The sequence below is a fragment of the Abramis brama genome (genome assembly GCF_963993115.1).
Source record: "Abramis brama genome assembly, chromosome: 15".
Taxonomy (NCBI): domain Eukaryota; kingdom Metazoa; phylum Chordata; class Actinopteri; order Cypriniformes; family Leuciscidae; genus Abramis; species Abramis brama.
In genome coordinates, this window is record NC_139977.1 from 26,205,418 (window position 1) to 26,217,877 (window position 12,460).

At 37.4% G+C, this 12,460-nt stretch overlaps 1 protein-coding gene across 6 annotated transcripts in view; it reads left to right on the forward strand.

Moving 5' to 3' along the window:
• The window catches only part of celf4 (CUGBP, Elav-like family member 4), an 89,684-nt gene extending 79,312 nt beyond the window's left edge, over positions 1-10,372 (forward strand). For 2 of the 6 annotated variants that reach the window (XM_084136876.1, XM_084136878.1), the window contains exons 10-14: positions 2,586-2,648; positions 2,796-2,876; positions 4,720-4,863; positions 7,423-7,619; positions 10,091-10,230. In XM_084136876.1, the coding sequence (XP_083993002.1) occupies positions 2,586-2,648; positions 2,796-2,876; positions 4,720-4,863; positions 7,423-7,550 (416 nt within the window). In that variant the 3' untranslated portion in view covers positions 7,551-7,619; positions 10,091-10,230. Of the gene's footprint in view, positions 1-2,585; positions 2,649-2,795; positions 2,877-4,719; positions 4,864-7,422; positions 7,620-10,090 lie in introns of all 6 variants that reach the window. The other 4 variants (XM_084136879.1, XM_084136881.1, XM_084136880.1 and 1 more) reach the window with 3 other exon arrangements.
• Positions 10,373-12,460: the final 2,088 nt, after the last annotated feature.

Sequence of the window (12,460 nt, forward strand, 5' to 3'; positions counted from 1 at the left end):
CGTTAGTGTCGTATTACTGTGTGTGTTTGGTGTGTGTGTGCATACAGTTTACGGTAGACAGAGGGAGTGAAAGACGTGAGTAGTTTCTTCATGTTTGTTTGGTGTCGTCAGCTTTGTAGAGTGACTTGTTGTTGTTGTAGTGTGGCTATAGTTATATGTGCATGCTTTGTATTTGGCAGACGCTTTCATTTAAAGTGACTCACTCAAGGGCACGGTGGTGTTAGCTCACACCTTCTGGAGTTCGGTCCTACACATTTTAGTTACCACGACAAAACAACCCCCATTGAACTGTGTCCCCTTTAAAGGGATAGTTCATAATTGCTAATTATATCGTTTTTTTTCTCACCCTCATGTTGTTCACGCTTTTTTTTATACAAAAAGGCCATATATATCTAAAATAAAATATATAAATAAATTCATAAATAATTAATATTTACATACATATTTAGTTTGTATATGCTCTAAAATGGCTTAAAAATGTGGTGTCCTTTCCAATTGGAGGAAACTTATTCAAAATATTTGATGTAAGAAGTAAAATGCTATAAAAAAAAGTTTTAAAAAAGTTTGTTTAATGATTTTAATTTATGTGCACCAAAAGAATTCATATTCACCTACATACATTTCTACTCAAATACTAAATAAAAAAACCGCTATGCCCATAAAACCACAGGACCAACAACTATCATTGAACCGTGGTCCCCTTAAAGGGATAGTTCTCCAAAGAACATTTTTTTATTTCATCATCATCCTCACTTTCATGTTGTTCATGCTGTTTCATTAAACAAAAGAATATAGTGACATGTATGTAACGCAAAAATTGTTTTATAATATTACCTGTATATTATCCATAAAGCTTCCATTTCCACAAAAAAGTCCATTCAGTGAAAATCAGCCTAGCAACAAAACAAACATTGCAATATTACAGTAATATTAATACTGAAGTTCTCTGAGGTCATTTTCACTACATTAAATGATTAAAATACACAATGGTGTTGCATTTGTATAAAACAAGAGTGTGTAAGTCTACAGTGTGATACGAGAGATGTGAAAGTTGCATTACTTTCAACTACCCAGATAAGCGGTCTGACATATAGCATTGCCATGGACAATGGTGAATATTAGGAAATATATGACGTCTTAATGATGCAATTTACCAATCAGAATCAGGTTTTCCAGAGCATAGCAATTCACTGAAAATCTAGGCCGTGTTCATTTTCTTTTATATTCATACTTATTTGGAACATGAGAGTGAGTAAATGATGAGAGGATGCTCATTTTTGGCTGAATTCTCCTTACTTTTAACTCTTTCCCCACCAGCATTTTAAAAAAGAAGTTACCAGCCACTGCCAACATTTTTAAAAATGTTCACAAGAGTAAAGGCCCCCAGAATATTTTGTTGTATGAATATCTGAACATGCAATATATCAAAACAAAGTACTGAGACTCTGCTTTAAAAAAAAAAACATTTTGTTCTAGCACCATGCAATCTTTTTTTTTTTTTTATCAACACTTGAATGTGTGTAAGTTTAATTTAAAAAAGCAACATTTTGAACAAAAAGCTGATAAAATTGAATTTTTTCCCCAAAAATACAATGTGCATAAGCAGTGTTTTAATTACTGTGTTGACACTGAGATTCTCTGCTTTTTCAGAAGATGCGTAATAGCGCCCTCTACCGTATAACAGTGAAAACACGTAAAGAAAAACGGGAAAAAAATCTGTCAATGGCAGGGAAGTGTCTCAGGGGTCGTTTAAACAACACCGTTTTCAACTAAAAACAGAAAACTTTTCATGCATTTTGGCAGTTCATTTACATGACAACGCCATTTTGGGGGCCTGAAAATGCAAGCTTTTGAAAATGGGTATCGTCTCCCAGTGTAAACAACAAAAACGAAAAATTTTGAAAACCGTGAGGTTGTGTGCAGTTTGTATTACGTGTTCAGTCTATATGCGCGTAGTTTTTCTTTACAAAGTGACATCGCCAACTACTGGCCTGGCAGCATAATACAGCGTTTTTAGTCATTTTCGCAGATCCATGTGAAAAGGGACCGTTTTGACAACGTTGTTGTTTACGCAAAAAAGCAAAGTTTTTAGTATAACAATGTCGTGTAAACATACCCTCATAAATGTAAGGAAAATGGCGGGGAAAGAGTTACTCACAAGTCCATCAAATGAGCTCCGAACTCACAATCCAGAGCTTGGATGTTGCAGTATTTACCTGTTAGTGTTTTAGCAGCGTTAAGTTACCAGGCTGTAAGTATGTGTATCAGTGTTTAGAACAGGAGCGTCGCAGGCCGGGGCTGAATTGCCTTTATTACTGTGAAAGCTCTCAGCTGATTGATGTCCCGTGTAGAGCTGTAGATCTATATTGTCCTCCATACACTCTCCGGCTGTCTTTCCAAATCTCGGGCAGCGGAGAAGCTTGGCAGGGTCCCGCGCGAGCGCCACGGCTTAATTGTTTGTGGGTGAATGGTGAGGGGGAGGGAAGTGAGGTAAGCTCATTCCCGGCGCACAGCTCTGCCCGAACACACTCAAACGCACTCAGTGACCCCGGCTCTCGTCTCTCTCTCTCTCTCTCTCTCCACAGCTCAGAGTCCCACTGCAGCAGACCCCCTACAGCAGGCCTACGCTGGAGTCCAACAATATGCAGGTCTGTCACTCAAAAGGAGGCTGTTTGTGATTTTCCTGCTTCAAAGTTAATAAAAAGTGCATGCACTGTCTACGTGTGCTGGAATAAGAGGTGTGAAGTGTGTGTGTGGGGTTATCTGACACATTGGCGTGTGTGTGTGTGTCTCAGCAGCCTTCCCCGCTGCATATGGACAGATCAGCCAGGCTTTTCCCCAGCCGCCTCCCATCATCCCTCAGCAACAGAGAGAAGGTGAGTCTGTCGCAGCCAGATATGTCACCTGTGAGAGTGAACGATTCGACGTGGTCACTCTCTGTGACATTTCCCGTAATTGGCTTTTCATAGATGTTCTATTAAAGTGAGATTTTTATGTATTGATTGTTATGTGCCGCTTATGCTTCCATTCAAAAGTTTGGTTCCGCAAGGATGCATTCAATTAATCAAAAGTGACAGTATTAATATTTAGAATGTTACAAAAGATTTCTATTTCAAATAAATGCTGTTCTTTTGAACTTTCTGTTCATTAAGGTATCATGAAAAAATGTATCCACGAAAAATATTAAACAGCACAAGCGTTTTCGATATTGATAATTGTAAATGTTTCTTGAGCACCAAATCAGCATTTTAGAATAATTTCTGAAGGATCATGTGACACTGGTAGGAATATTATATTATATCAATGGATCGCATTTCTGGTGTGCTATTGATTACCACAGACAATCATTTTGATTCGTCTCTCACTGTGTGTAAACAAACTGGAAACTGTTTACAGTAAATAGACTTGCCTAGCAGTAAAGAGTTTCGCAAAGACAAAATTACAGATCCACAGACATTAAGTTTCAGAAATAGCCTAGAATAATCTTTTAAGTTAAATTTGGTGTTCTTGGCTGACTTTCTAAAACATTATACTCAAGATTGTGGTTTCGTCTCCCTCCAGTGGCTGCTATTAAACTATACAGAAACATCTTCAACAACCAGCCATGTTCATGATTTGCCAACTGTAGAGTTTCTCTTCTGTACAGCATGTGTTTGAATGCACGTATAGATAAAGTGATTCATTTCTGCAGTTCCCATTGTCTGTTATGCATTATAGAATGTTGGAATGTTTGTTAATGTTGAAGTTATTAGACAGTGATCTACACAGGTTCTTTTTAGATTGTAAACAAAACAAGTTTAAGTTCATTCAGTATACAAAAGCACCATAGAACAAATTACTCAACATTTCTAAAGCCTGAGAAATTATGCATATGAAAGTAAAATAGCAAATTTGTTAGCATTTTAGCAAATTAGCATTTGTTCCAGTGGTAAATAATAGTAAATTGGCATTGATCAAGCTCAATAGCTGACCATTTTGATTATATAATTACCTATTGCAGACTTATATCTACAAAAATAAATTCAGCAATTCCTTCACGTTATTTTTAATTGCATATCCTTGCACGGCCAGTATATGTTGCAGTCATTCCCATTGGATGGTGGTCTGCGGTCTAACTGAGCCTTATTTGTCTCAAAAAATTAAAATCTTTATGATGGGAGTAAGTGCAGTGATTTCATGAAATGTTCAAGGTCAGTCAGGTCTTCTTTCAGCAGAGAAAATCATGATGACAGTGACCCGTGAACTATATTTCTTTGTCAAATCAAGGAGTTTTCTTTCCCATGATGAGAATTTAAAGAAGCCCAAATCTCCAATAATCTTTTGGAAACCAATTTTAGCTGCACTTTTTGTTCATTTAAGGCTCAGTTTGAAGGAAGAGCTAATCTAAAACACCTTTTCAAGAGTGCCTGAAGAACTTGGAAGTGTCACACCGAGCATTTGTTTGTACACTGTTATTTCATCTATACAACTTATGGAGAGAATTGCTACTTTCAAATGCCAGGGCAACTGCTCAATAAAGAGAAACTGTTTCAATAGTTTCTTCTTTGCCAAGTCTAATTTGCCATTTGTGTCTTTGTTTTGCCTTCTCTCTCTTTATTCCCCTCATTTCCATTTATTCTTTCTGTGCTACCTGCTGTTTTTCTCTCCTGTCTAACCGCTTCTCTAATCTTCTGTATCCCACAATCCTTCTTGTCTTTCTCTCTCTTTCTCTGTCTCCAGGGCCGGAGGGCTGTAACCTGTTTATTTATCACCTTCCTCAGGAGTTTGGGGACGGCGAGCTGATGCAGATGTTCCTGCCTTTCGGTAATGTCATCTCCTCCAAAGTGTTTGTGGATCGGGCGACAAACCAAAGTAAATGCTTTGGTGGGTAAAAATGATAAGACACCTGTGAAGATTATTCTCATTCCTACTCACACTATTAACATTTTTACCTCATTTCTCTACCACAGCAAAGCTTTCGAATAAAGCCGTGTGCACACTGTGTGCTTTTCGCTACTATTTTGCCATCTGAGATGCATTTTCGGGATTGTAGGGCTAAATTAAGATCGCTTATTATGACATGTTCACCAAAGGGCGATATATTACCTTTACGCTCAATATTAGCTTCCAACGAATTTTGGTTCTCTAGAACTGACATCTAAACATCTAAAATGTGGATTTGACCTTGTCTGCAACATATACCAAATATCTTTCAGTATTTGGTGTTCCTTTCAGTCACATGAACATAATGTCCAAAACGCTCTTAGCATTCCAATTGGGGTTAATGCAGTTTTTCATTTTAGATTTGTGTTATTACATGTTTTGTGTGAAAACTGCAATGTAAACTGGTGACACAAGCAAAGTAGTGGCTAATTTGTATATTTTACACTTAAAATGTCACTGAAGTCAGATCATTTAATCTGAATCACACGGTGTGCACCTGGCTTAAAACAGAAAAAAAAGAATGAATGGAAAATGAAAGGGAAAAAAAGAAGATGTAGTGTAGCATCTTTATGTCTTTAATCAGCGCAGGACATGAGGCTGAAGGAGGAAACTGCGGAAGCGTGTTCGTGTGTCCCTCTTGTGACTAATGTGAACCTCTATATTTTAATTAGCGCTATCTGCAGCTTCACTGGCTCCTTGACTTATCAGAGGCATCCCATGCATGAACAAACACAACGCTATTCGATTTCAACTTAATATAAACGCAGTTAGCAGGAGGTGTTTCGGAGACTCGGACGTGATGATCTGAAAAGCTGAGCCAGCTGAAATGATCACAATACCTCAAGACAGAGCGACGTGAGTGAGAAAATAGATGAGAAAATGAGAGGAAATAATTTGTTAACTGGAGTTTTGCTGATTGAAGCTGATTTACACCAGAAACCAGAAACGGAAAATATGATAACTACAAAACTATATAATACATAATAATAAATAATGCATTTTTGTCATAATTCAAGCTACCGTTTTAAGAAGCTCCTCTACCAATTAACAAACAACTAACAAATAGCTACAAGACCCCATAAAATCAAAGCTTTGTTTTAGTCAGTGTTTGTTAGCTTCAACACTATCAATATGCTGCTAGCACACTTTGAAAAAATAATGATTAATTTTTCACTACACAGATTTTGTTCTATAAAATGTTATTTGTCTCATCTCACACAGACTTTCTGCTTAAAAAGGGAATATGTTAATACAGGAGTAAATCCCTACTCAAGCAAGCAGTTTAATATGGTTTTAAAGTATATAACTTATTAAAAACAGCTTATGATATTGTTGCTTGCGTAGTAGAAATACAATTTTCATTCAAATGTCAGTACTTTTGGAGATATCTGAATATTAGCAGGCTAAGATGATGTTATCAATATTTTGGGACCAATCTCCCAAAAGAGAAGATAATAATATTATATAATATATAAAATAAATAATATTATAATAAATTACTAAATATATCATAATAAATTATATGTTAGTAATTGACAATTATTCATTAGCAACAGATGGCTTCAAAGCTAAGAGACATAAAAAATAAAAAAAACTTATGACTGAAAAAAATGCTATTTTGCTCAAAGCTAAACTACTTTCATGCCTCTAAAAAATGTAGTTAATTTTTCTGTATGCTGCATGTTATTAACTCTTTCCCTGCCATTGACGGAAATTACACAATGCTTCTCCGCCATTGAAGGAATTTTCCAGCAATCCATGTTTCATGTTATACGTTAGTACAGAATCTCCGGATCAAAACACAGGCAAAAAAAAAAAAAAAGAAGAAACAAGCGATAGAAGCATTGCTTACGCACATGTAAGCTAGCGCGATCATTAAACATTAAATAAATCAAAACTGCTAAACGTTACCGAATGAATGTCGACCCAGGACGAGATATAGGAATATGCAAGCTTTGAGGCTGTTGATGGATTCAATCTACCCAATCTATGTTTTTGATCATCATTCTGAATCTAATCCAGACAGTTTTTGACAAAAACATGATTTTCTCATCTTTTTGTTCAAAATTTTGGCGGGGAAAGTGTTAAAAAGGACCCCAGGCTAACTTCTTGCTAATTCTAGGAGTGGATGAATATTGTGTTAGGTTTTGCATGTTTTCTGTGCTTTTGATTATTGTGTATCAAATGTATGCTGTTGTATTGTATTGATTGACTTGATTGTGCATATATGTTGAATGTTAAACATGTATCTGGTAAATATGTGTCACGGTGACTTAAGTAAACTTGTTTGATACCCTTCCCTCCCTTCATTTCATGCTCACCTCATTCTTTATCATAAAATCATTTCTGGCCTCACTGTGACCCATTTCTCACACCCCCTCCGACTCCACCTTCCCTCAATCCTATCTAACGTCCATCTGTCCATTGCATTACCTTCTCATCCATCTGGTGCTAACCTGTCGTCCTCTCTGTCTCCATCTTTCTCCCTGCATTCTCCAGGCTTTGTGAGCTTTGATAACCCAGGCAGCGCTCAGGCCGCCATCCAGTCCATGAACGGCTTTCAGATCGGCATGAAGAGACTCAAAGTGCAGCTGAAGAGGCCAAAGGACGCCAACCGCCCATATTAGCCCCGTCCCTCCCCCCAGCCACCCCTGACCCTGGGGGTGAAGGCCGCCGCTGCGCACAGGGAACGACAGGTCAGCCAAATCACCTTGGAGCCAAAAGACACACACATACTATACAAGTGAATGAATTGGTTTAGTTAAAGGGATAGTTCACCCAAAAATGAAAATTAGCCCATGATTTACTCACCCTCAAGTAGTCATCCTAGGTTCATATGACATTCTTCTTTCAGACGAATACAATCGGAGTTATATTAAAGAATGTCCTGGCTCTTCCAAGCTTTATAATGGCAATGAATGGCCGTTTCTGTTTTGAAGTCCATAAAAGTGCATCTATCCATCATAAAAGTGCTCCACACAACTCCGGGGGTTTAATAAAGGCCTTCTGAAGCAAAGCCATGCGTTACACAAGCGCATGGCTTCGCTTCAGAAGGCCTTTATTAACCCACCGGAGTCGTGTGGAGTTTGTTTATGATGGACTATCCCTTTAATTAGCTCAAAAGAATGATCCGTTCACTGTCCTTGTTCTTACTCGGCACAATTCAGTAAATGATAAAATAGTCTTTTTTCTTACTGATATGTAGTTTCACTCTGAAATGTCACATTACATGAGTAAAATGGCTTGTGAATGTGGTTTCATGTTGACTTTAAGCCTGCAGTATAACAGCAAATGATATTAAAAAGGACTGTGGCAGAGGGGGAAAGATTAGTCGTCTCCATGTAGCTCATATCATCTCACATCTCCTCATCTAAATGAAGATGGAAAATCAATGATGTGTCATTAATTTACCCTGCTGATGCCTTTTACTGGGCCAAGTTATTACCTACTTACAAAGCTAGTGAGCCATCTCCGCCTCTGTGGACGACACAGTACGGCTCCTGCACATCTCGACACTGACCTGGATACAGTAAAACTCTTCCAGCCAGCCAAAATCATTTAGCTAATCAGTTTTTTTTATCTTGTTTTATGGTAAAAAGATCTAAACGTCCTTAAAACAATAAAAAAAAAAAAATTTATCAATTAAGAAAATTATTTTTTTGCGGTGCATAAAATCGTGATGAAATGGTTTGAAGAACAAACAAGAAGTTGCTGATGTACCGAAGGTGTTTTTTTTTAAATATCCTTAGTTTAGTAGCTCTTAATGCAAATAAATGATGTGATTATACAAAAATATGTATATATGGCATGTATCTATTTTTGAACCATTTTCCCTGAAGAGAAAAATAATTATATTATATAATTATAATAAATTATAATTAAACCAATTGTATAATTTACAAATAATAATTGCATTAATATTAACAAATAAAACATCAATAATTATTATAAATAATTACTAACATTATTTATAATTGATCATGTTAAAAAGTAAAAAAGTGATTTGTCAACTTTAGTACGCCAGCAATGGATCAAAACGCTAATAGACATGAACTAAAAGCCACAATAAGTGGTCTTCAAAGCCGCAGTGAAACGAAAGTAGCAACAGATCTTATCTTCCGTATTTTGAGGTAAATCCATGTGTAATGGCGTACCAATTTTTTTTGTTGAAAATATAGGGTGGGGACTTGGTTCTATCCATCAGTTGTTGATTGGATTTTGAGATGTGGGTGTGTGCTAGCTTGCTGGGGAGGAGTTTAAGCAGACTAAATGATTGGAGAAGTCCTGCATACATCACCAGAGAGAAGTCTGAGGTCCTGCTATGATAATTTGATTATGGGGTCCAAAAAATAATAATTAACCCTTAAAGGCACACTATGCAGTTGCCGTTTTTCTCAAACGGAGTACTTGTATTTAACGTTACTGTCGTAAATACCACTCGCGCAGAGCCGTCTCTGCACTCTTCCGACCGCGCTTTCTTCGCTTTCTTCATCGACTCTGCCATGATTCACGTCTGAAATGCGTGCTAGTGTCTTCCATAGAGGCTGCTTCATATGTTGTTGATGTATGTGATGTTGTGCCATAAAGCAAGTCGTGATTCTCGCAAGATTTGGCCAAGATTTCGACCTCTCAAACTTGCATTGCTGGTTTTGCCTAGCCATTTGCTGAGCCATTCGCTGAGCCATTTCAAGATTTGCTGATGATACTTCCTATTCTTTTGTTTTCTGCCTGTGGTAACTATGAGTGAAACGTCACTTCATCATTGTGTATCAGACATTCCCACCTTGTGGAATAAAGGTGAATTGCACTTTTAAGACTAATTAAGATTCAATTATTGTTGGGCAGAAATAGCATTAGCAACCCAAAATAATTTTTACAAACAATGAATGAGAAAACAGGCATTCTTTCATAAAAAATAAAATAAAAATTCTTGTTATATTGTTTATAATGAATTGATTGAAGAATACTAAGAAGGTTGATGTGTAACTAAAAAATGAATGAAGGAGGAGGGTAGTGAATGATGTCCCGGGTCACAAAAGACCTGAGGAATGCGTTTAAGGGTTAAAAGAAACATATGCATGGATGAATTGCATTTAGAATAGATGGGGTGAATTTTCATTTCATGCCAACTTTAAATGCTTCTGTTCTTTTTGTGTTTGCTTCCCAGGTTTTGTAGAGCTGGAACACATGTTGATAACATGCCAAATGTATTTGAAAACAACAAGATCAAGATCATCGGGGCTGGGGATACAGTACACCTGAAGCAGGACATGAGGAGGACGTAGCCGCGTGATATACCACCACCACCACCAGGCTCAATGGACCTTTTTGGACTTCAGTGTTTAACTCAGGGGAGCTGCGGTGTAACTGGACCATACCGTACTCCCTTCTCTGAACCCCCGAGCCCTTATTTTGCAGGACCACAGGACACATTACTGAAGACCAACACAAAAATATATATATATAAATATATATATATAAAAAAAGAAGAAAAAAAAGAAAAACAATGTAAGCCCTCAGAAGGCTCTGAATCTACGAATAAGTAGTATGGGGGGAAAAAACACTTTTTAAAACTAAGATAGACTTTTAGATGGAAATCATGTAATATTGAACACGTCTTTGGGAAAACTTTTTAAAGAACTGTTTTAGAAACCAACAAAACGGATTAAAAAAGAACAAAAAAAAAATTGAAAGACAGAACTTTTTGGAAGGAAGTGACAATTCAGGACACGAACTTGCTTCGACTCGGGATGGCCAACTTTTTTTCTTGGAGTGCCTGTCCTTTTCCAGGGGCAACGGCTGCCACAAACCGCAGCCTCCGTCCGCTGGGAGACTTACCTGTCATTCCTTAGTTGTGTAGGGACCAAATGACCAAACCTTTTTATCACAAATGAAAAAAAAAGAGAGAAAAAAAAAAGACTCATATCTGTAACATAATCGGACCACTGCATCTCTTGCTGTGCCAATCGGTTAGAGTTGTATTTAAAAAAGATATATGTATAAAAAGAACATATATGACTATATGCATACATATAGATTGCTGATATGCTTTTGAATACTGGCAGAACTATTTCCGATGGTCCGTCGAGGCCGCTCACTTCGCTAGTTTACAATTACTGCTCAAAATGAAGAATATTTATTTTTATTTCTCTTCTAGTTTTTCTCTGTGGTGAGAGAAAGGGTGCATGGGAAGGGTTGTTCCATAATGCAGCCTTACCTTTTCTATCTTATGTCCTGACCTTGTAGTTAAGAGACCATCTTAAAGAGGTTTGAGATAAACAATCCTGTTTATATATAACGTACATACGATATGTATATGTATAGCAGACGTTCAAGCAATATGTATTCATATTTATGCACCTGTACAGCATATATATGGATACATACACGATATTAATCCCAAAACCCATATATGTATTTATATGCATATATTTTATATGTGTGTATATATAGAAACCGGCTATTCAATATGTAGAGCTGTAATTTTTTTGTAGATTTAAGCTAGAGTTTGAAACATCTGCTCTGCTTTAGACTTTTACCACTGGGAAGAATCTCAAATCGGCAGCTGCAATCTGCAGGCATTCCTCTCGATCCGATATAACGTTCCGCATCCGCCAACACACACGCACACACACATTCAAAGAAAAAAAGAAAAAGAAAAAAAAGATTCAGTTTGTGTATATATGTGTATATGCTACTTACAAATGCAAAATGGCCTCCTCTCGTTTGAGAGTTTCAAGAGAATCAGGATCATTACGAAATAGTACAGAATACGGACATATCCGCCCTCCGGCTCTGCAAACATTCGCAAACAAACGACGGCTTTATCGGTTTACCGTCGAATCGTCAGCAGTGCGTCCTTGCACCTGGCAGCACTGTGCTACGACACCGCTAGCAGCCATTCATTATTATGATGATGATGTCAAAACAACAGAAACACTCTTCTTCTTAATAAAAAATAAAAGAAAGAAAAATAAACAAAAAAGACAACTACTATAGCTACAGCTAACAGCGAAGCCTTCTAATATTTGTTGACATGACAAACCTGTGCTGTGCAGCTTGACACCGCCATTTACAGATACACCTACTCGACGTTCTGCTTATGGTTACAATGAAGTGGGCATTATGTACGTTTTGCACAAGTATCGTCAGAATCCGCATCACATTGCGTTCACACGCGCAGCTTCGGAGTTCTGACTGATTGGCGGGAAGTTTTTCCACTAGATAGGGTCGAGGATGGAACGTGAGAATTTACCATTGTATTTATTGCTAATTAAGGATTTTAATTTTGGTTATGCTTTGCAACTGCTCTATTATACAAGATGGCACTATTGTAAATATGTGATAATTTCAGAGCTGGTTAATTTGCTTTACCGCAGAGTAAAGCGTCTGTACAGTGTGTGGGGGGGGGGGGGGGGAAGCAGTAGTCAGTTCACCTCATTTCGAAGGGGAATTCAGTTCTGAATCGACGCGTCTTCAGACGGGTTCCGAGAATGTTGCATTTTTGCCTTCTAGATCTTTCCGAAACATGATCATT